Source organism: Mustela lutreola, chromosome 1, assembly GCF_030435805.1.
Source record: "Mustela lutreola isolate mMusLut2 chromosome 1, mMusLut2.pri, whole genome shotgun sequence".
Taxonomy (NCBI): domain Eukaryota; kingdom Metazoa; phylum Chordata; class Mammalia; order Carnivora; family Mustelidae; genus Mustela; species Mustela lutreola.
The window spans coordinates 263234470-263259066 of NC_081290.1; the positions used below are offsets into that span (position 1 = coordinate 263234470).

Genomic DNA, 24597 nt, shown 5'->3' on the forward strand with positions numbered 1-24597 from the left:
TTGTGTACAATTCTCTTTTTCTTTAGCCTTATAGAATCCAAGCAAAATAATGGTTCCCTGAGTTACGTAGGCTGGTTCTGTTCTTCCCAACACCCTTCAGCGTGGTGGGCTTACGCATCTGTAATCCAGTCATGCTCACTTTTGCTGTTTCTGTCCTATTTTGAGTGTCCGCCCACATACATGCATGCGGATGATTTTAATGGTTCATTGTTGAGGTATGTGAAATATTGGGATTCTAAGAGTCAGAGCTGTAGAGACTCATCCCGGTGCCTCATTCTAGTCTCTTTCCCCGTTCTTTCCACCCCTGTCCCACCCGCCCCCTGCACATAACCAGGGTTTGTCCTTCCCGTGTTTCTTCTGCACAGATGAACCAATCCGTGTAGTTGTTCTTATATCCGTCTCTTCTGCCCATACAGCGGGTTAAAATACTATAAATACTCTTTTGCACTTTACTCCTTCCCCCCCCCCCATAACAGTGTATCCTGGCGATCATTTCATATCACTTCATAAGATCTTCCATAATGAGCTTTTTTAACTTTGGCAATCGGGAAAAAGATGAGCAGCCCAAGAAGTAATTTTAAAATTCTATAATTAATGGTGATGACGATGATAAATAGCATAAGCATTACCATTAATTGAGCACCTGCTGTATACCACGGTCTGTGCTAATATGCATTTTGGATGGATTATCTTATCACATCCTTCCCAGGGCCCCGGGAGGTAGCTGTTACCTCCAGTTTACTGATGAGGAAACAGACTCACTAATATTAAGAATCTTGCCCAAGTTCATAAAAAGTAGGGCCACAGTTTGAACCCAGCCGCTGTCTCCCAAGTTTGTGATTTTGTTTTTGTTTTGAAGATTTTATTTATTTATTTGACAGAGAGAGGTCACAAGTAGGCAGAGAGGCAGGCAGAGAGAGAGGGGGAAGCAGGCTCCCCACTGAGCAGAGAGCCTGATGTGGGCTCAATCCCAGGACCCTAAGATCACGACCTGAGTCGAAGGCAGAGGCTTAACCTACTGAGCCACCCAGGCGCCCAAGTTTGTGCTTTTGAAGAGCCCATCAGCACCATTACAGAAGTCCCGGGTCAAAACAAAGTGATGGAAGTTTTTAAAACCTGGGCATGTCCCAGACCTTAAAACCTTGTTGATTGCGGATCGCGCTGCTAAAGTTGGCATGTTCCGATGACAGGAACATGAAGATAATTTACTGCCTGTTTGTTCCCAAGAAACGGCCCTTCCTTCTTGAGGACCACAGGTCCTGCGTCTAAGGCAGGAGAGGAGAGGATGCTAGTCGGGACCCACTCCCTGGGATGCAGCCACAGGTCTCATCCTACACCTTGTAATCACAAGCCAGAGCAGCCAGCACCGTTCCCAGGAAAGTCCGTGACCCCACAGGGCTGTTTGGTTAGCAGAACACTCCAACAAGCCCGAGTTACAGCAGTTTCTGTTCACACTGTTTGTACAGCAGGAGCGGAAGAAGAATCTCTCTGAGCCGGAGTCTGGCTTCTGTTGTGAGAAGCCACAGACTGGCAGAGAGACAACACAGTTGAGCTGGTTGAGAGCGTGCCTTCTGGAATCTAATGCCGGGGCCTCACCCCTGTGTTGCATTTTCTAACTGTGTGGCTTTGGGAAAGTCCCTTTATGCCTCAAAGCACACCTCTGCCACAGGGATGAGAACCGTGGCCATCCTTGTCAGAGGTCCCCACGACTGTCCCCAGGCTCAGGGATTTGCTGGGAGGATTCCAGGAATGTGGTGTGTAGTCACATGAAGGACGCAAAGCAAAGTCAGCAAAGGGAAAAGGCAAAAGGAGGGAAGCCCTGAGGAAGTCAGGTTCAGATTTCAGGAGTCCTCTTCCAGAGAGGTGGTATGGGACACAGCTAATTCCCCAGCAACAAGTCACGACAGCGGAAGAGAAGTGCTTTCTCCTGGGGAAGCTCCTTGCAGTCTCCGTGCCCGGGGTTCTGACCAGTGGCTGGTTACGCAGGCTCGTTACACAGATGCTATGTGCCCAGCATCTACGCAATCCCAAGCTCCCAGGAGAAAATCAGATGTTCAGCATCAACTCCACCGTTCCCATAAAGAGCTGAGGCACGGGGAGCCATTCTTAGGAGAGACTGGTGCGAGCCCTCCCAAAGTCCAAGTGCCCAGAAATCAGCCATGCAGACCTGGCCCTGCAGGAAGGCAAGCCTCTCTGAGGGTAGCCGTCTCCGGGCTGTGGTGTTCATCCTTTCCTGCACACCATGCCACTGGGTGGTTGCTGACTGGAGTGAATGGGAGAATCCACAGAAAGCTCTGGCCATGCTGCCTAGAGTGGGATGCCTTTAATAAGCACAGAAAGGGGGCCTGGGTGGCTCAGTGGGTTAAGCCTCTGCCTTCGACTCAGGTCATGATCTCAGGGTCCTGGGATCAAGCCCTGCATCGGGCTCTCTGCTCAGCAGGGAGCCTGCTGCCCCCCCTCTCTCTGCCTGCCCCTCTGCCTACTTGTGATCGCTCTGTTAAATAAATAAATAAAAATCTTTAAAGATTTGTTTAAAAAAAAATAAGCGCAGACAAGGGCTTTGACCGTCGGGGAAGGAATTGTGAAGGGTTCCTCAGCACCATAAGCGTAGGTTGCGTCCATCCCCCATCTGCTCACCCATTCATTCGTTCGTGCCCCACATTGGGGTTGAGCCCCGCTTTGTGCAGGGGCCCTGGAAATACCGCAAGCACAGCGGCCCTGGAAATACCGCAAGCACAGCCACGCCCTTCCTTGAGGGTGCTGCATGAGGGCTCTCAGTCTGGCTCGGCACTGACTGTGGGTGGGGGGTGGTAGGAGATCTTGGGGGACTTCTGTGGAAACGCAAAGAGACCCTTTTGCACGCTTGGAGCTGGCGGGATGGGTATGCCAGGGCTCAGAAAGTGTAACTTCCTCACGGCAGCTCTTTGTCTCGTTTTGCCTCCTGCAGCGAAGGCTAAGTCCAAATGCGGCCCGACGTTCTTCCCTTGCGCCAGCGGTGTCCACTGCATCATCGGCCGCTTCCAGTGCAACGGGTTCGAGGACTGTCCCGACGGCAGCGACGAGGAGAACTGCAGTAAGTACCAGGAGCACCTGGCCCCTCCCTTGTTCCTCGTGATGGGCCCTGCTCCCCGCTCCTCCCTCTCATGGGCTCAGGCATCTTCTCTCCTTACCTGGATCCCCCTCTTCCTCACTGCTTCTTGCGTAAACATGTAGATGCTCAGCTCCCATCTTGAGGGGACTCTGCGAAGCGCTTCGGGCCTGGGGCGTACTTTGTTTCCTGTTCCAACAGCAGCTCTGCAGGTGCAGGTGTGTGACCCTCATTAACAGATGAGGCATCTGAAGTGTTGGGACGTCAGGGAACTTAGCCAGTGGCACACAGATCACGAGGGGCAGAGCCGATTCTCTGCTCCTCCATATTCTCTTCTGATGGACTGTCTCAGTCAACAACCTGTGTCGGTGTGCTTGCTGGCTTTTCTTCCCACTTTGAACAAATTTTACAAAGATGTTTATATATATCAGAAGAAAATATTTTTGAAAAACTCCCATGTAATATAGAAAGCTAAAGTTCTCCTTGTCTTGTGACCACCCCAGTTCATTTTACTTGTTGTATAATATTCCAAGGCACAGCACAGACACATGCCCCCTGTTGTTCTCTCTCCGCGCCCCTCCCACCCCCCTCTCAGCAGTCTTGGTGTTGAGCTCCTACTCCCTTCCTGGACAGCATCTGTATGTCCAAATCCACTTCACACACAAACTGCCCAGAATGACACAATGTTCAGATGTGCCCGGCCTTTCTCTGTCTCTCTTCCTCCCTCCCGTTCTCTGTGTGTATGTATGTAGGTACATATATGTATATAGACACGTATGTTATTCATAAGGATTATTATCATAATTCATGTAATTGTTATTTATGTTACTAATTTTTTTTCAGAACATATTGTAATGACTTCAGTGATTGTTTTAAGGAACTGGCTTTTCCCTTACCCTGTTGGTTCTTGTGTAAGTCCCTGATGAGGAGGGGGTCATCTCCCGAGTTACTTATGCCTTTCCAGGGAACGATTGTTATTATGCCCTACCAGTGGGGCTATAACTCTCCCATGTGCCTTCTTCTGCCTTATTTCATCTTCTGGATCGCAAATGGCAGAAATATGACGTAGCAGCAAGACTGTTGAATGCTTGGGAAAAAAATCCACCTTAGCCAGAGAATGTAGGTCACTAAGAGGGTAGCAACTTGATTGAGCAAAATGACTCTGGAGCCGGAAAGCCTGGCCCGAGGTTTGTGTTCTGCCCTGATTAAGCTGGGTCGGCTCTGCTTTTTAAGCTCCTTGCACAGTGGTTTCCTCGTCTCTTGAAATGGGGACGCCCAGAGCCTGCTCCCTGGGTCATTGTGGCAATTAGATGAGGCAGTACCTGAAAGGTGTTCAGTGTGGTGCCTGGCAAGGGGTAATTGATTTTGAAAACCCCTAGTGACTTAAAACAAAGCTGTGAGTGATGGAGAGGAAGACCCTATTTACTGGCATTTCACCTTTCGTTTAGGATGTCCAAGGATATACTTGATCTGTATTTCACTAAGTCCTTTGGTGAGTGTATATCAGCTTGATTTCCCGCTTCCAACTGTCCATGGGGATCTCACAGTCTATGGGGGAATTTTATATATACATGTATTCACGTGTACATACTAGAGAGTAATTCGATGGCAATAAAAAGCAAGTGTGGTATGTTCTAGAATAGACATTCTAACTGATTGTGCTATCCTACATATTCCCTGTTGTATTAAAGACTGCGTATGATTTAAATGTTTGGATATTGGTTTTTAATTGTCTAAACAACTTAATTATATCCATTCCAAATTCGACTCAGGAGATTAAACTAGCATTTCCCTCTGGCATATCTACCATCTAAAAATAGTGGATTCTAATTCACTGTCTTGAAACTGGTCAAAGAGAATCCAGCATTTGCCCTCTTTTTTCTCTATGCGTTGCCCTTCTGAGTAATTAAATAGCCACCAGACAGGAAAGATTTTTGTTTTGTTTTGTTTTGTTTTAACTGAAGAATACCAACTAACATGGAAGAATGAGAGAATTAGAGTATCTGTTTTGTAACTTTGGTGAAGAAATGGATCGTCTGTGGTTCATGAAAACATTAGATGAGAAACAGTTGGGGAACTTTCTAGGGGGTGGGTGGGGCTGACCATGCCTGGGACCTGCCGTCTGGTTCTTCACAGACAGCTCTGGATCAACCCTGTACCACTTCAAGTAGAATGTGGAAACCCTTTCCCTCCATAGATCTCTTTATATTCTGATCGTCTGAGATCGTACATCTCCATACATTCAGAACCCAAAAAAGGCAATGTTTTCATTTTTGCTTTGAAGTCTCAAGTGCATTTTGAGGAACTCCAGCAGAAAAGAACAGTCTGTTACTCTGTTTACCCAGAGACTTGCCATTTTTGTTGCTCTTCCTTCATTCCTGATGTTCCAACTCTCCTTCTGGTACCCTTTCCCTTCTGGCTGAGGTATTTCCTTTAGCCGTTCTTTTGAAGCAGGTCTGCTGGCCACACATCCTCTTAGTTTCCCTTCATCCGACCCTGTCTCGATTTCACCTTCATTCCTGAAGGATATTTTTACTGCATATAGAATTCTGGGTTGACAGTTCTTTTTAAAAGCACTTTAAAAATGCTGTTTCACTTCCTCTGGCTTTCGTGGTTTCCGATGAGAAATTTGCAGTCATTCAAATGGTTTCCCCATAGAAAATGCATCATTTTTCTGGTTTCTTTGAAGTTTTTTTGTTTTTGTTTTTTTTCTCTTCTAGTCTAGCTCTCAGCAGCTAAGATGATAGTGTGTCTGGCTATGGGGATTTCTTTGAGTTTATTGTGTCGGGTTCTTTTTGAATCTGTTAAAATTTCATCCTTTTCTGTATTTAGGACCTTTTCAGCTATTCTTTCTTCAAACTGTTTTCAAGCACTCTGTCCTTATGGGATTTGGATAACAACTTAGGATACCTTCTAATTATCCCACAAGTTCCTGAGGCTCTGTTCAGTTTTTAATCAATCTTTTTCCTTTCATTGTTCCGTTTGGATAATTCCCATTAGCCTCTTGTCAAGTTTACTTTTTCCCCTGTCATCTCCCGTCTGCTTTCAAGCCCATACAAGGTGTTTTTACTTTTTGTTTTTTTCTTCTAAATTTCAGTTATTGCATTTTTTAGTTCTAGAGTTTCCTTTTGGTTCTTCTTTATATCTTCTGGGTTCTTTGCGGAGACCCCATATTTTCCATTTGTGTCGAGAGTTTTGTGTGATTGCTGGCTTATTGGGAGTCTTTCTGGAATTAGCTGCTTTAACGTCCCCATCACGTAATTCCAACATCTGTCTCATTTTGGCAGTGGTGTCTGTCGATTATCCCTTCCCTTGAGATTTTCCTGATTTTTCATAAAGCAAGTAATTTTGGATTATATTCTGGATGTTTCGATGATTATGTATGACACTCTGGGTTTTGTTTCAAGCCTACAGAGTGTGTTGATATTTTTGTTTTAGTAAGCAAATAACTCTATTGGGTCAGGCCACGAATTCCTAACAGTCCCTCTGTGGATAGTGGTTCCAGTCGTTTTCAAGCTGTTTTTGCAGTGTTGTTTGGATCTGTGTTGCCTCTGAACCCCCTCCATTCAGTCCGGGACCTGGACGGTGGTCTGTGAGTTTGGTTCTCAAAGTCTTGGGTGTGCTGATTAGGACCAGACCCATACACGTGCCACCTGGGGATCTGCCTAGAAGTTCATAAATAACTTTATGGAGTTGCTTTTCCAAGGTCCTCCTGCTCCACTGTCTCTCTGATCCTTTCCAGTTACATGGGACTCTGATGGGAGAGCGAGGGAGTAGGAAACCTACCACCACTTCAGTGATAGTTTGAATTTTGTTCTTCCCCAGCTGGGCTGCTCTGGTTTACCTTTCAGAACCTAAAAGAGCTGCCGTGTTTGTCTGCATATTTGGCTAGGCTTTTATTCCAGCTGCATTGAGGGGGAGAGCCAGGGCGGATGTCATGACTGCTTTTGACCTGGAATGGGAGACTCTCACAAGTTAGTCTGAGCATCACAAGGAAAGAGACAGCAGATGTTGTTTGCCTCTGGACGTGAGCCAGCAGGAGCACACATCATCACTGTGAGGTATTTCTGCCTCTGCTTCCAACCTGAATCTGATTGAGCCTCTAAATCTGTCCTAGTCAGTTCTGGCTGCCAGTTCTGGCTGCCGTGATAGACGGCCATAATTAGGTGACTTTAACAGAAACTTATTTCTCATTGTCCTGGGAGACCCACATGCAGGGTACTCTCATGGCTGGGTTCATGGTGCGGGCCCTCCCTGGGCCTTCCTTGCTCATGCACACACAGAGAAATGTCCTCCCTGGGCCTTCCTTGCACACACAGAGAAATCCCTTGGCTGCTTCTCTCAGAAGGGCCCTAATCCCATCATGAGAGCACCACCTTCATAATGTCATCTTACCCTAATCTCTTCCCAAAGCCCTCCCCCGCCCCTCGCCCCCCCTGCAAGGCCATCCCATTTATTAGGGGTTCAGGTTGCAGCATATGTACTCTGGGGGACATAGCATGCACTCTGAACACCATCCATTAATTCATGGGAAATTGAGGGACAGGGGAACATGTTGGTGGCCCCATGGGGGACCGACTGCCAGATCTACAATGTGGGAGATTTTGCAGGGCTCCCATTTCATCCAGTAATGCATTCTAAGAAAAATTAGAGGAAGAGGGAACCTGCAGACTGAAGGGGACTGAGAGACAGGTCCGTCAAATGCAGTGAACCCATCTTGTTTCAGTCTCTACTCCAGCAAATCAACTGTTAAAAATGTCAAATGTGGTTGTGTATTTGATGATATTAAGGCATTATTGTTAGTTTCTAAAGTGTGAGAATGGTTTTTCTTTGAGAGAGAAAGTGGGGGGAATGTGTGTGCATGAGCAGAGAGAGCGATGGAGGAAGAGACTCTCAAGCAGATGCCACGCCGAGTGCAGAGCCTGATGCAGGGCTCAATCCCAGGACCCCCAAGATCATGATCTAAGCCACCAAACCAAGAGTCAGATGATTAACCGACTGAGCCACCTGATACTCTGTTTATTATTTTTAAAAAGTCCTTATATATAAGGATGTGTGTGTGTGTATACAGATATATATACACACATGCATATACATATATGTAATATTTAATGCCATATTAGATATTTATAGTAATAAACATAATAATAATATATATAAAGACGAAATCACAATGAGGGGTAGTGGATGGGGGTTCAAACTGAAATAAAATTGTCAGTAAGTTGATAATTTTTAAAGCCAGGTGATCAGAACATGGGGGTTCACTATGCCAGTCTCTCTTTTTGGGTATTTGAAGTTTTCTGTAATAAGACCAGACTCCTGGCCAGAACCGAGATGGCAGGGTGGCCTGGGTGACCTCCGTGGACCTTTGATTCAGGCCAGGGTTCTGCTGCTCTTGAGTTCAGCGTAGCTGTGCCCAGAAGAACCGCCACGTCCTAAACTGTGTTTCTTCCATGGCTGACAAATTCTTCCTGTCCCCCCCGACCAGCTGCCTGGGTTCGCCAGTGTATCTGTGGTTTTTGTTCATAGAGCCCCTCGGCGCTACCTTAGTCCCGTGTCGGCCAGATTCGATGCTCTCTTTCCTCGGCGGCATCCTCAAGGAGCCAGGCCTGCGTCAGATGAGCTGGGGGAGAAGAGCTTCTCAGTAACGGGACTCTTCCGCCCAGTGCTCCAAAGCCCCCTCATCAATGTCTCCTTAAAGACACCTTCCATCTGCTTAAATGACCTGCAGCCTTGGGAAAACACCCCTGGTTTCCCAGGGCTGGGCTGGCTCATTCGCCTGCATGTTCACACACCATCTTGGGGCTTCTCCAAACCAATGTCACCAACAGAGAGACCTCCCCAAGCACCCTGTCAAAGAGTAATTCCTTCCCGCCTAGTCTCCCACTCTGTCTCCTCCCCCTGCCTCACTGTTCTTAGTCCGCTTTATGTTTATTCCTTGTCTTCCCGGCCACACTATGACCTTGTGAGATGGTATTGTTGTCAGGTTCACGGCTGGAGTCCCAGGGCCAAGTATGGAGTCGGGCTCAGACCTTAGCCTGCCGTATATGTGTGTGGAAGAAATCACACTTCCCATGCTTTCCCTTCATGGCAAATTGACCTGCCTGTCTCCCCACTAGAATGCGAGCTCTCAAAGAGTCCAGACTGGGTTTTCTTCTCTCCCCTGTGCCCAGTAGAGTGCTTTGTTTAAAGGCAAGAGTCCACAGGAAATGTCTGTTGAATGAGGGGGCCAAGCAGCTAATCGAACGAAGGGTTAAAGCAGGAAAAGAGGCCGTCAAGATGTATTCCTAACCCACGGACATCTTGATCCTCTTCTGGGTCTCAGATGGATACCCAGAGGGCGTGTGTAGACCGTGCATTGCTCATGCACCCCAGCTCCCGCCTCCTTTCAGATTCTCCTCTTCTCCCCACGATTTCGGTGCCAGACCTGTGCGAGATACGGCAAAGGACGTGCGGATGGGTCAGATACAGGACTGTGGCGTTGTTGAGATTACACTCCAGCAAGAGAGACAGAGATACATCCAAATACGGGGTTGGCTGTTGGGAGTGCTGTGGGAGCCAGTGAGTGGGGAGATGGTTTCCTTCTGGGCTCCTCAGTGGGAGCTGTTGAAGGGGATGGACCTAGGTGGATGGGCACCATTAAAAGCTGGCCTTACCATTCCACAGGGGGTGTTCAGGCTAAGGGCCCAGGCAGCGGCTTGGGGGGATGCAAACTTCAGGGTGGAGAAGCCACTCCGTTGAGGACTGCAGAGCGCTCACGATGCACGTGGCACATTTCTATATGCTTTGCATGTATAATTTCATTTGAGGTTGGTAATGTTATTACCCATCCCCAAAAGGTTTTATTTATGTATTTGAGAGAGAGCAAGCCCACACAAGCAAGAAGGAAGGGGAGAGGGAGAAGCAGACTCCCTGCTGAACAGGGAGCCCGATGCAGGGCTCGATCCCAGCACCCTGGGATCATGACCTGAGCCGAGAGGGCAGGTCATGCCACCCAAGCCCCCCTGGAGATTGTATTTTATACCTAACGAGGAGCGCTTGAACCTGAGCTGAGTGCAGGGTGAGGAGAGGGAGAAGGTCAAATGTGGTTGGAGTCTGAAGAGCTGGGACAGGGTGGTCCCTTTACCAGGAGTGGAGGCACAAGAACAAGAGAGGCGAAGTCATCTGTTTCTGACATGCAGGGTGTGAGGTGAGGGGTATTCAGGCCACAGTGTCCTGGGGAGTCAGGGGAGTGAGGTTTATCACAAGAGGGAAGGTCTGGGAAGCCATCCATGGGAAGGCGGTGATTGAAGCAGTGAATTTGGACACAAGGCAGGCGTGGGTGTTGGACAGGAGGTGGGCATGGCCAGGAAGCCTTTATAGGGAGGAAGAAACAAACTGTCACCAGCAATGAATCAGAATTCTGCCACTGGCACCCAGTGGACTCGAGAGGGGTTTTGAAAATTCAAGTCCTCCAAGCCCTTAGAGACTCCGCGGGACTGAGGACTCTGCCTCCTGCCTCTGGCCCAGAGTGGTGAGCCCTTCTCCTCGTGCAGACTCAGAAGAGGGGCTCGCTCCAGACCGTGGCCACACGTGAGCCACGCTGGCCCGATGGCCCGGTGGGCTTGCTGGGAGAGGCCTTGTGGAGCAGACTCGGAAAGGCAGGCAAGAACTCGCAGCCCACGGCACCCAGGACACCTCTTTCAAGGTCGGGGCTGTGAGCGTTTTCCCGCACAAAGGGAGTAGTGCTTGTGAATGGGACAGTCGACTTGCGGAGGGGCTCAGGGCCCTCCATGCTGGAACAGAGGAAGGCTCCGGGCAGCTCCGTCTCCCCCAGCTGCCTGGTTTCCAGGGAAATTGGAGCTGGAAAGCAGAGCTCTCCCTGGAGGCCGTGAGGTTGGGCTGCTGGTTGGGCGGCTGGGTGAGGAAGTGAGCAGTAACCGCCTGGGGATGGGGAGCAGATGGGAAGCGAGTGAGCTGGTGATGGGGAGTTTCTCCTTGATGTGTTTTATGAAGAACCCTTTGAGGTGGAAGAGGGGCCGACTTCACAGACTTTAAATGGATTAAAGGAGACATTTCCTATATCCTGCTGGAGACAGATTGCTTCATTTCCTGTCTTGAAGCCGGTCAGCGGCTTTTGGGCAGCCACAGTGGACCCTGGGTCCTTCTCCTTCAGATGTGGTTGGAGTAAACACTGCCAGTTGAATTAACCACGGAGCTTAACCTTAACTCCTTCCTCTCTCCCCCCTGGCAGGGAGAGACGCTCTCTCTTTCCTGAGGATTGTGGGCTGGGAAACAGATCTTCAGATCCCTGTGTTTGTTGTGCTAATAATAACCGAGGAGCTTTTGAGTCTGCTGTTGAGTTTTTGAAATCGACTCTACAGACAATCTTCTCCATCTTTATGGAGATCAGTCAGTCTAGTCTAGATCAGTCTTTCTAGTTAACCGAGTAAAGTAATAACATTTTTTGGTGATGGGCAAACCTTTCCAAAAACAGAGGAGACATCCTTTGGATGGGTTCAGTTATTGCTAGACAATACCGAGACATAACATCCTAATGTAGGAAGTATCTCCTGCTCGGTTTATGAGTTCTGCATTGAGCAGTTACTCTTTTAGGGTCCTTTTAGGGTCCTGGGTAGGGTTCCATGGGACTACAGGAGCCTAAAGACTCGACCCCTGTCCGCCCAGAGCCTCCAGGGTTGGTCCACCGTTGTCCTGGGCACGCTCACCTTCAAGTTGGCTAAGCCTGGCCAACAGGTTCAGAGGCCTTCGAAGAAATATAGTGAAACTTCGGAGTAGTGGGGTGCTCCCCTCTGGTTAAGCAAGTCTGCCCAATAGCTGGCCACATTTATGGCTTCGAGGACCATGGTTGACAGGGATCTCTCTGGGAAGTGTGGCATCCTGATTTTTTCAGTGTTTACCTTCATGGGCGACAGTTCGGGGCCATTCTTAGGAATGTCCATTTTTAGATAAGGCTGTAATACAGGGCTGCTTTTGGCCCCTTTTAGAGCCCACTGGTTTCTTTTGAAACTATCTTAAGCTTCTCTGCTTTTGGAATTGTTAAGGCAGCTTTTTATAGCTCTTCTGTCTCCCACCATACCTATCTGCCTTCCTCTCTTGCCGGCGGTTGGTCTGCGGAGTGACAGGCAGCATCTCTCCCGCCTGATTTGCTGTGGCCATGGGAATGGGCGTGCAGACCTTGCTGGAATTTATGTAGATGGGGAATCAGCAGATCCTGAAGGAGGTGAAGGCTCCAGGACCCTTCCAGAAGGAAGCTCCCCACCCTCAAAGGGCATGCACGTGGCTTTTTTCCCCCGGCTTGCTGCTGGGTTGGGGGAGTGTTCCTGTGGCCTCCTCTGTCTCTGTTTCTCTGTCCTCCCACTCCCGTCCCCCATGTTGGGTGGCGGTGAGGATCTGCTGTTTTATGAGGCGCTCTTAGAATCAGGAGCTACCCCAGGTGTGGTTGAGCGCCAGCCTGGGCCTGGGTCGTCTGAGCAACTGGCCATCGAGGTGGGGAGGATACTAAAACAGGGGTTTGCGGGCCAGATGGCATTTTGTGCGGGAAGAGTAAAGGAAAGGGAAAGAAGTGATCCCTGAAACATTTCTGCCCCGTGAGGCACTTCAAAAATTTTTAGTGAAAACTTTCAGATATACTGAAAAGGCAGAGTAGAATTAAATGAACACCTTTGTCCCCAACACTCCGCTTTTTTTTTGTTTTTGTTTTTGTTTTTTTAATTTTATTTGTTTGAGAAAGAGAGTGCACCAGCAGGGGGAACGGCAGAGGGAGAGGGAGAAGCAGGCTTCCCGAGGAGCAGGGATTCCCATGATCCCAGGACCCTGGGATCATGACCTGAGCTGAAGGCAGATGCTTAACTGACTGAGCCACTCAGGTGCCCGCCTCGCCGCCTCCCCCCACTCCCCACAACTGCCAACACACTTTTAAAAATCACATTACCAGGGTGCCTCAGTGGCTCAAGTCATTTGAGCGGCTGAGTTGTTTTCCGCTCAGGTCATGATCTCAGAGTTGCGAGATCGAGCCCCATGTCTGGGGTTCTGTGCTCAGCGGGGAGCCTGCTCTGCGGGACTGGGGGCGATTTTCTCTCTCTGCCCCTTCCTCTCCTCTCTTGCTCTCTCAAATAAATAAATAAATCTTTTCAAAAAATCACATCGCCTGTTGTTATATTGTTATAATTATATTAATTATAGTTAATAATATAATAATGTTATAACTATAGCTGTAACTGATAACACTATATTGTATACTTGAAAGTTGCTGAGAGAGTAGATCTTAAAAGTTCTCATCACAAGAAAAAAAATTTGTAAGTACATGTGCTGATGAATGTCAACTAGACTTACTGTGGTGTTCATTTCACAATGTACACGAATGGTGGATCATTACTTTGTACACCTGAGACTAATATAATGTCATACGCCAGTTTTACCTCAGTTAAAAAAATTATGTTCCCATTTTGCCTTATTTGCTTTAGATTTTTAAAATACGATGTTACTAGATATCATTGGAGACTCACAGTATATACCCCTTCCCAGATTCTGTCCTTCGCCCTTCTCTCCGGAGGCATCTGCTGTCCTGAACTTACTTCACTCCCGTACTACCATAGGAGTGATATTTATTTATCTTGACTCTAGTTCATTGATTTTTGGGGTTTTCTTTGGGTTGATAGATTTTCTACTACTCTTCATCGGAGGTCGGCAAACTATGGGTCCTGGGCCAAATTTGGCCTACCCCCAGTTTTTTAAATAAAGTTTTATTGAAACACAGTCGTTCCCTTTGCTTATGGATTTTCTGTGGCTGCTTTGCATCACCACGGCAAAAGCTGAGTAGTCCTGATAGAGACAAAGGCAGAATGGTTGGCAAAGCCTTAAAAATTTACTAGCTGGCCCTTGATGGGAAAAGCCAGCCACCTCCTTCTGTAGAATTCTCTTGTACCAGTGTAGCACATGCATCTGTTCTGTGGGTGAGCATCTGGGTCATTTCTCATTTTTTTTTTAAATTTTACAAACAGGACTTCAATAAACATTTGTGTTCCTTCAGGATTCTCCCTGGAGTGTGTAGCTGGAAGCGAAATTGCTGGGCTAGCGGGCATGGGCACCTTTTTATTGGGCATTACTAAATTGGTCTCTGAGGTGGATCCCCCAATCTGCATTCCCCATCAGTCGTCCCGGGGACCGTCTCTCCCTACATATCCTGGCCAACAACCTGGTATTTTAAGACCTGAAGTTTGGCCCGTCTGCTGTGGTGGGAGTGGTGCTTCATTACCAATGGCAACTGCCGTTTTTTCCAGTTGTTATGGACCATTTGCCATTCCTCTTGTGGCTACTGCCTGATGGTATCCTTTGCCCATTTTCGACTGAGTTGTTTGCCTTCTTCCTCTTGCGTTCTGAGCGATCTTCATATAACATGGCTGCTAGTCCGCTTGGTTATATGCATTAAAGCCAGTCTGTTTATTTGGTCTTCAGTGGGTCTGGATTCTTTACTGGAGCTGTGTTTTGAGGTATCGTCAGTATTACTTCATCTTGATGATGTATGTGATTTGTCTAGACATGTTCACGCACACGCATACATGTGATGTTTATGTGTACACGTGTGTGTGCATGCGTACACAGATGACTTCGTTTCCTTGGGTGAGTGTGCAGAGCTGAAAAGGTGTGAGGCTGAAGAAAAGTAGGTAGATGCCAGCCCTGTCAGCAAGGTTGATTGAGCACAGATCCCCCCACCAGGGCGCTCACGTACGTGTGCGACCACCCCATCCTGGAGTAATTAGAGAGCCTTTCCGAGGCTGTCTGTCGGAACGAGCCGATTGCTGCTGACACTTGGGCTGCTAGCACGTGACCCACAAGGTCTCAGGGCAGCTGAAGGCCACCACCACAGGATGCCAGAGGGTTTGGAGAGCTGCCCTGGACAGAAACCGAACGTGATTTGTGGTTTGAGCCTCCCCATTTTGGTTTTGGCTAAAATCAGACCTTGGTTTCTTTCTGATCAAATTGAACCATCCTCTGGCCCACGGTGATTGAAATAATTAAAACTTACATTTTCAGGCCAGACCACTTTGAGGTGACTTTACACTGGTCCATTATCTTCAAAACTGAGAGCACTGGTTTCTGCATCCCTCTGCCTCCTCTGACCTTTCAAGCCAAACTTTCTGAGTTAAATAGTTAAAGATAGTAAAAAAACCCAAAAAATCCCAGAAAACCTCCACAGTCCTTTGGGTTTCTGAAGCCCTGTGAAGTCTTCAGCCCTTTGCAGCCTCCATCTGTGTGTATTTTAACAATAGCTCAGTGAAGCGTGTGGGGAAGGTTTATTATAAATGCCATCTTGCAGTGGGGTCCGCTGAGGGACACCACAGCTGACTTGCCCCTGATTCTATTTCAATATCCGTGCTGGGCCTGGCGCCCCAACTGGTGCTTTTCCCACCACATGCAGTGCAAGTGTGGACTCACTCATTCCCCACAGCCAGTACGTCCCCTCATCATCCCGGTCCCCAGTATCGTCCTCTGTATTGCCTTTGCAGGGAGGGCTGTGCTCATGGGACCGAGACAGACATAGCTAGGGAAGTGTGCCAGACATTGTCGGAGCGTGTGCCGGGAGTCAGATTTTGCACTGCACGTTTGCTCACATGTCATCTCATCTGATGGGCAAATTAATGCTCTAAGTGGGGCTGGCTTCACGGGCCTGTCACCTGCGCAGATACACGGGGCCCAGGCTCCGCTTGGAAGGGCTCCGGGCTTGCCCGTATGCCATTCTTGAATTTGTAATTTTTGAACAGCTAACCCTACCTTTTCGATCTGCACCAGGCCTCACAACTTGCAGAGCCAGTTCAAGCTATAGGCAAAGACGCCGAGGCTCAAAGAGGTGAAGTAATTTGCACGGGATTACACAGCTCATAACCAGCAGAGCAGGGATTGGACTGCTTGCCACTTTGCTACTTCATTTATTGAAAGTAGAGCTCAGGAGTGAGCCTTGTTTGAATTGCACTGCAGGGAACACGGGAACAAGGTAAATTGTGCTGTGGAAATAACTTATCTATGGAGATTTGCTTGTGTGTGGTTAAGTAGCTCTTTGTGTTGACCTCACACTGGCCAACACTTGCCCCTCTCTTCCTTGAGGGGAGGGACCATGCCTGTCATTGCTTTTGAGGTTCTGAAAGTGCCTAGAACAGGGAGCCAGACAGGGGTGCCTCTCAGGCTGACAAGTGCATAAATGGGCTTCTTTGATTGCAAAGAAATGGAGACCACTGAGTTTACTGAGTTTATTGTGTTTCCTGAGTTTACTGGGGTGAGCCGTGAAGATATCTGAAGGATTAAGAGACCAGTCCATAGTTCTAGAACCAGAAGAATCCATTACAGCTCTTGGACCAGATCATGCCATCACCCCCCGGGTAGCAGAGGTTCATGGATTCCCTGACTCAGCTCCTCCTTGTGGCTTTGCTTCTCTGTGCAATGTACACTCCCAGCCGTTTCACTTGTGACTCTCACAGGAGATGCTGGTTTTGCCCCAGGCCTTTCAGAGGCAGCTGAGCCACCTGGAAGTTAGCTGTGCAGAGTGAGGCATTGCCTTCTGGCCGCATTGGTGTGCTTACAGGGCACTGCCTGGTGACTTGGGAGAAGGAGCTTTCAGAATGGGGCAGGGTAGGTCCTATCCTCATTGGCTGGCCAATTTTCCCAGGATGGTCTTTGAGTTCACCCTCTTAGAAGATGAGCTCACTGCTTCCCAAACAGGGCACACTCTGGCTGAAGAAGGTTCTCGGGGTTCCCGTGAGCTCACTGCTTCCTGAGCAGGACACACTCCTGGTTCTGGGAGTTCTCCCTGGGACTTGCTGGCCTCCTTGGTGACCTCTCTGTCTTCTCTTCATAGCGGCCAACCCTCTGCTTTGCTCCACCGCCCGCTACCACTGCAAGAACGGCCTCTGCATTGACAAGAGCTTCATCTGCGATGGGCAAAATAACTGTCAAGACAACAGCGACGAGGAGAGCTGTGAAAGCTCTCAAGGTAGGAAGCCTTCGAAGCTTTAAAAAAAATAATTGCCTCACCACACCACAGTAACACCGAAAGGAAGAAAACAGCAGGCATGCCCCCTCCAAATACAACAGCCACATTAACGTCTGCCTTTTACCCTGTAGGCCCTGTAAACAAGCTTTTACTGGTAAAGCACCTTACCGTTTTGGATTTCGTATTTCTCCTGTATGAAGGACCATGTATTTGTTTTCACTTCAAAACTGTAATTCACCCCTGCTGGGTTGCATACGGTCATGGTTTTCTAGACTGTTGCATTGTTGGGGGCCGCCAGGATTGTCTCCTTCCCCTGCATCCCTTCTTCAGGATATATTCTGCAGAGTGGGACATCTGTACAGTTCATGGCTTACACCCCCACACGCAGCTGTTGGAAACAATTTTTTCTTTTCTTTACGTGAGTGCTAGCATTGTCTGTGCCTGTCAGTTTCACCTTTGTATCCAGGGTAGTCACTGCTGTTCTGTTTTTTTTTTTTCTGTTTTTACTAATTTAGTAGTCATAGAATGATTGCTCCTCAAATGCTTTAATTTGCATTTCTCTGATTATGAGCAGAGTCAACATTTTCCCCTGTGTGTTTGTTTACTACTTTGTTCCCTCTTATGTGAATTGCCTGCTCTATCAGGATTCGATCTCAGAGGAATTTTGTGGAATCTGAAGGGATGCGGTTGGAGGGGAGGGGGCTGGAAAGGCGAGCTTTTTAGGGAGACCAGAAGGATACAGCAGGTTTGTATCCCTCCTCTGTCAAAACTGATCAGGCACTTTTCTTTACTCATTGACTCTAATGGTAATCACATTTTTTCAGTGATTAAAAAATAGATTTAAAAGTGCACATCCATATTAAGGCGTCGTAAAAAGCACATATCTCTAATGCAAACTGGTATGATCTGTGCGCGGTCACTACTTTTTTCACTTCATAGTCTGTTGCTGTGATTCGCCCACATTATTGATTGCTGGTAGAGTTTATGTGTTTAGACTGTGATTCGGTGTTCTGCTGTGTGTACCACAGTTTGTAGATTGAATAAAATTGTAAACCAGAAAAGCAGGAGATATGGGGCTAACTGGTTAGCTCATAGGTTGGGAGGCAGGATAGATGGAATAAGCTCAGTGAAGTTACAAGTAAGTCCTTTTCAAAGTCCTGGCCTTTATTTTGGCTGATGTTTATTATGTTATTAAAAATGAATGAATGAGTGAATGTGAATGGGTCATGTGGAGGCCATAGGGGAGGGTAGGTCACACATCAAGGATTATGACCAGTGCAAGTCTGTATGCCTGAGGTGCATAGATAAGAAAAGACAAAATGCTTATCAACATAGATTTTTGCCAAAATTTGTGCAGAGGACGGCTCTGGGAGGTGAGTCTTGGGTAGAATTAACTTCTGATTATCCTCGTGTAGAAAATCTTGTCCGTGAGTTTTCCCTTCACCAGTGATTCTCAAAGTATAATCCTGAGACCAGCATCACCAGCATCATGTGGGAACTCTTTGGAAATACAGAGCTCAGGCTGCATCCCAGACCAACATAATCAACCCAGGAAGGGGGCCCAGGGCTTTGTTGTAACAAGCCCTCCAAGTGATTCAAATACACAGTAATCCTGAGAACCACTGTTTCATACAAACTTTAGAGAGGTTTCTAATCTTGCTGTATGCCTGGGGATTTATTTATTTTTTTCTTTTTTAGAGAGAGAGCACACAAGCGAGTGGGGGTGGGAGTGGAGAGAGTGGGTGAGAGAGAATCTCAAGCAGGCTCTCTGCTCAGTGTGGACCCCAGTGCAGGGCTCGACCTCACAACTCTGAGATCATGACCTGAGCCAAAATCGAGAGCTGGATGCTTTACCAACTGAGCTACCCAGGAGCCCCAGGAAGCAGTGTTTAATTAGTACCTTATGTGGTATTGTAGCGTATATGTGTTTAAGTTATGCAAGTTCAAGTATCCATAATCTATTAAAATAATAAGTATTTTGCTGTTGTTTTAACAGAATCGATGATTCTGTTGTTCCCTCAGTGGGAATCCAGACCTGCTGGCTGCTTGGCCAGTCCGCAGTGCTGCGTTCCTCCTACAATGTGAGCATCCTACTGCTCTGGGTGTGATTCTAGCACCAAAAGGTATGCTTTTCTCCATCATGTAGTTCCTAAATGCAAACTGGCTCCTCGTTTTGGTGCTTGAACAAAGGATTACCAGGGTACCAGTGCTGGAGGCAGACCTAATTCATACTGGGGTTTGGAGAGACTGAGTTTCATGCAGTGTCTTCTTGAAGAATTTCAGAGGCATCTTGACTAGACAAAACACGGTCTTATACAGCACAGGGTTTGGCCCATTGGCATCCTAGTAACCGTGAACACTGAACAAGTCTTACACCAGACGCTGTGCTCAGCACCTTCTGCCTGTGAGCTCATTTAGTCAGAAAATATCCTATCTGCTTCTGCTGGGCTTCCAGCCCTTGAAAAATGCGTCTTTGCTTTCACTTGATGTGGGAAATAATGTTTATTTGGATGGAGTGGAGAGAACTGGCCCAAAGACAGGAAATAGGGTGCTTGAAATACTTTTCTTCCGACTCAGTGGGGGTATGAAAAAGCACTTTAGAGACACCAGCTGTGTGTGCCTCTCCTCCTCTTCTGACTCGTCCTGATTTAGTTCCCTTCTTTCTCCTTGGCCTTCAAAACTAACAACAGACTGTCAGGACTTGGAAGTGGGAGTGGACCGTGAAAGTGCAACCATTACCATGCCTTTCTGTTCCATCCGGGATATAGTAGAGATCAAAGAACACTGTCGTGCAATGGATTTTTAATTGGGGATTCATTGATTTGGAGACACAGCCTGTTCGACAGGTTAATTCCAAAAGCAGGCTTGCATGTGGCTTTTCTGTTTCTTAGGAACACAGCTGGGAGTCAGCAGGTACTGCTGGGCAGATAGGGGGTGGCCAGGACTCAGGTAGCCTCAAAGATGTTGGAATCAATCCTAATTCAACCAATGGATTCTTTCAAACTTTGGATAAATGCCCGAATGGGCCAGGCATCCTGCAGTGATCCTCACCCCCTGGGGTTCAGGCCCCAGGATCGTCCCATTTTTTGAATGGGATCAAGACCTTGTGACTTGTGTGTGTTTTTTTCCAAATTGTGGCAAAATACACATAATGTCAATTTACTACCTTAACCATTTTTAAATGTGTAGTTCAGTGGAGTTAAGTATATTCACGTTGTTGTGCAACCCATCTCCAGAACTTTTTCATCTTGCAAGACTGAAGCTCTGTCCCCCATTGAACAGCTCCCTGTTCTCCACTCCAACCCCCGATGACCACCATTCAACTTTCCGTTTCTGTGAATTTGACTCTGTGATAACGCAGTAAGTGGAATCGTACAGTATTTGTCATTTTGTGTCTGGCTTCATTCACTTAGCGGAACATCCTCAAGGTTCATGCATGCTATAACGTGTGTCAGGATTTTCCTCCTTTTTAATGAAGTCTGGATAATACTCCACCGTATGTCGGTACCACAGTTTGTTCATTCATTCACCCGCTGATGGACATTTGGGTTGCTTCTACCTTTTGGCTGCTGTGAACTTGGGTGAAGAGATGGCAGACTCTGTTTTAGTCAAGTAACGGCACAGTTGATTGCCACTTCCAAGATTAGATCAGAAAAGACTCTGGTGTCTGTTATGCTTATGTGGATGGAAACCGGCTGCCATCTTGCAAGCTGCCTTGTGGAGAGGCTCCCATGGCAAGGAACTGGGTAGGGCTCTGATCCAAAGCCAGGGAGGACCTGAGACCTGTCAGTGACTGCCTGAAGGAGCTTGGAAGTGGCTCCTCGCCCAGCCCAGCCTTGAGCTGTCTGTAGTGCTGACACGCACCTGGACCGTAACCTTGTAAGAAGCCTTGAGCCAGAGCTAAGCCACTTCTGGGATTTCGACCCCATGGAAACGGGCAGATAATATGTATTTGGGTTTTTAAGCCTATGCATTTTGGAGTAATTTGTTATACAGTAATGAATAACTAATAAAATGAATACCTTTTAAGTGGGTCCCCATTCTGATTGCTGACATCACAGAGAGCTTCTGAAGACTCAGGTGACGGTGAGAGGGCTGGGCCTGGGAACGCAGATGCATAGCCATCACTCTGTGCACTGAGTAAATGGCAGGTACCGGCGTAAGCATGGTACCTGTATTTTTCTATCCGGTGCTGCAAAGTTCCTGGAGGAGAAGGTACTATCCCAGAAAATGACCCCCATTTCTGCACAAAGAGCTCGAGGAGCACACAGGTTGTTCATGGTTCTCCTGTGTCCGCGTAGCGAGTAAATGCTGAACCCAGGATGGCAACAAATGCACATTCTTTCTGTCACCTTGTGACACGACCATCTGGTTATCCCTCGCGGAGGGCCAGGAGCTCCAGGTGGTCCGTGCACGCCCAGCCCTCTGTCCTGTGAGCTCCAGGGGAACGCTTCATTCGAACGCTGGCCCATTTCCCCTCGGTTTGTACTCAGGCTTTCCTTTCAGGGGGGAAGACTAATGACGCCTGTCTGCCTTCCCACTCCGTGAGAAATGCTGGAGAGTTAAGCATTTCTAAAGAAGCCACCAATGCCAGGAGAGTTAATTGAGTATTTTGGCAATTGGGTTGCAGTTTCTTTATCTTGCCTGCTGTATCCTGGTGATAACGCTCAAGGAGAATTTGGAAGGCTGGTTGAGAGGTTTGGCACCTCCCCAGAAGCGAACAGTGACAGCTTTGTCCTGTTTCTTCCTTAGAAGTGTGTTTGCGTGTGTGTGTGTGTGTTTGTGAGAGAGAGAGAGAGAGAGAGAGAAATTGAAGGAGGGAGGGAAAGAGAGAGAGAGCCAACAAGCAAACCGTACTGGTGTTCTGTCAGTGGACATGTCCTGGGGTACCTCCATGGGCCGGGCCTTGAGCTGCATACAGAGGGTACAGTAATGACCTTGGTCTCTCTTGAATTGTGTTCTGTCCCCAAAATTCATACATTGAAGTCCTAATCGCCCCCTCGTGCCTCAGGATGTGACCTTCTTTGGAAATAGGGTCAGTGCAGATGTAATTAGTTAAGATAAGGTCCTGCCGGAGTCAGGTGGGCCTCTAATCCAGGCTTACTGGTGCCCTTCTGAAAAAGGACACATTTAGACACAGACACACAGGGAGAACACCATGTGAACCTGAAGGCAGAAACTGGGGGGTGCTCCATCCGTGAGTTGGAGAACTCCAGAGATTGTCAGGAAGCCAGCCCCCGCCAGGGGAGGAGGCATTGAACAGATCCTCCTTCCGGCCCTCAGACGGAGGCAGCCCTGCCGCCATCCAGCCCCCCGGCCTGTGAGACGATAAATCTCTGCTGGTGAAGCCATCCGGGGTATGGTGTGCTCGGCTCGCAGCAGCCCTGGCAGACCCCTCCGGCCCCCAGGAAGCCACACTCGGGCAGGGCACAGCTGTGCACTGTGTGTGTCCGACCAACAAAGACGAGACGTGCTGGAGAGTGACCAGAGTCCCGGGGCCGAGAGAGAAGTGAGAGCCTATGGCATGTGGAGGGGACGATGGCTGAGAATGGATCCTCTGGGGTGCGGGGAGGTGCTGCTCTGCCTGGTCTTTGGGGTCACAGGGTTGCGCCTGGCCAAGTGGACGTCTCCCAGCTTGTATTTCGAGATGCTTGTCTCCCGGCCAGGGTGTAAGGCAGGCCTCGGTAACTCCACATTCATGGCCGTGCTGGAGCTGGAGACAGCGAGGCAGCGCCCCTCCTGGGGTCTGACCGAGGCCATCAGCACCTCGCCTCCCAGGCCCCTGAGGATAGTTGCACTTGTGTCTTTCCCCGGCTGGTCCCAGTGCCCCAGCCAACCTGAATCCGCCAGCAGCTGCCTCTGGTTGAGAGCTGGAGCCCAGGGTTCCAGTGAATAAATACGCAGCCCCAAGAAGGAAGAATTAGGGATGGTGATTGCAGCTTACCCTCCCCTCTCGAATAAACACCCCAAAGAATGCCGGAGAGCCGAGGGAATGCAATGAGAGGAAACCAAGTGACTGAGCAGCCAAAGATCGTTTCTAGAGACATCGTGGAGGGCACGAGATGGGAGATTACTAGTTTTTAATGGTAATTTTTTAGGCATGAATGGAAAAGACCTTATGTATTTAAAAAGATGGTGGTCTGGATTTAGGGGATTGAACCCAAAACGTCGCAGCCTCCAATTCGATGGGCAGTCAGGATTGACTATGAAACTTGGACCACCAAGTGCTGCCAAGAGCGACATTAGAGAGGCCCTAGGAGAGAGCCATCACCGCAAAAGAACTCATTGGGCTTTGCTTAGAATGAAGTGGCTGGAGGTAACTCTTCATGGCAGGATTGTGGGAGCCTTTTTTTTCCCTCTTTTAATTAGAGAGTTTGAGAGCCCAGCTGGGCTAGGAAAGGCAGAGACACTGACTTCACTGGGAGGATGAGAGATGTTAGTGGCCGCCTCTCCGTGCCTGTGGGGTTTTCGTCTTCATGAGTATTTGCGTCATGCAAGCTTCCTTTCCTTGAACCAGTGCAGCAGGAACTTGAGGACGTCTGAGCTGTCCCTCATTGAGAAGCAAGTGGGAGCCACCCTCCTGTCAAGGCTGTAATTGCTTCCTGATCTTGTCAGCCCCCCGGGGGTAATCTCCAGAGCCGTTTCTTGAGGCTCCCCACCCTGCTCACGCACGTCCCCCCTTCTCTTAGATCTCCTGGCTTCTGGCTCCCATCTGTCCATCTGTCCCACCCTCTCCTTGGCACGTGGGGACGTCCAGCTGGACCCCTGAGACGGTAGACCCCGTGTGCAGCTTGCTGCTTGGTTGTGCAGGGGACTTCCCTCTGTCCTGCCCGCGGACAGCTTGTGGCCCTCCGTTCCCTTCCCCCCACCCCTTCCCCCAGCACGCCATTACTTCGCTAACTCTTCTTGATACTCCTGCCCACAAACCCTGCGCGGAGGGCCTCCTGTTGTCTGGCCCCACCCAGGTTCTGGAAGAAACACACAGCTAGATGAGATTAAAATTGCTCCCAGTCTGCAAGGGGGAGACAGAAGGCCCTACAGATAATTACCCGAGAATGTGATAAATGCCACAGCAGATGACTGAGTGGCACCCCGTGGGAGACATGAGGGCATGACTGGGACAGTGAGAAATGACAGCTTCACTGGAGGAGTATGGCAGGACTGCAGAGAAGTCTCTGCACTGTCTTTAAGGATAAATAAAAATGGACCCCGAAACAAGCAGGAGGCCGGGCATCCAGCCAGAGAGGGTAGGGCAGGAGCTAAGTGTGCATATGTATGTGGCGGGGTGGGGGGGTGCGTGGCGGGGCAGGAAGCTCCCAGGGTGGGTTGGAGCTGGCCCGTGGAGACCCGCTCCCTGCATGCTTTGCTGGGAAGGTGGGGCAGAGGAAGACCATCAGAGGAAATGAGGTTCTCATCTCCGGTAAGGGAATTCCTAGGAGGGGCCAGTTTTCATTGCAGACAAGGAGAATTCTGATTCTCTGTGGCTCTTCTCCGGCTCTGCTATCCCTCCAAGCAAAAGTCT

General features: G+C 48.6%; 1 protein-coding gene across 1 annotated transcript in view; it reads left to right on the forward strand.

The window, feature by feature from the left end:
* LDLRAD3 (low density lipoprotein receptor class A domain containing 3) overlaps window positions 1–24597 on the forward strand; it is a 219771-nt gene that overhangs the window by 102475 nt on the left and 92699 nt on the right. Inside the window, exons 3-4 of the mRNA XM_059139905.1 lie at window positions 2948–3073; window positions 16941–17075. Of these exons, the coding sequence (XP_058995888.1) occupies window positions 2948–3073; window positions 16941–17075 (261 nt within the window). The remainder of the gene's footprint in view (window positions 1–2947; window positions 3074–16940; window positions 17076–24597) is intronic.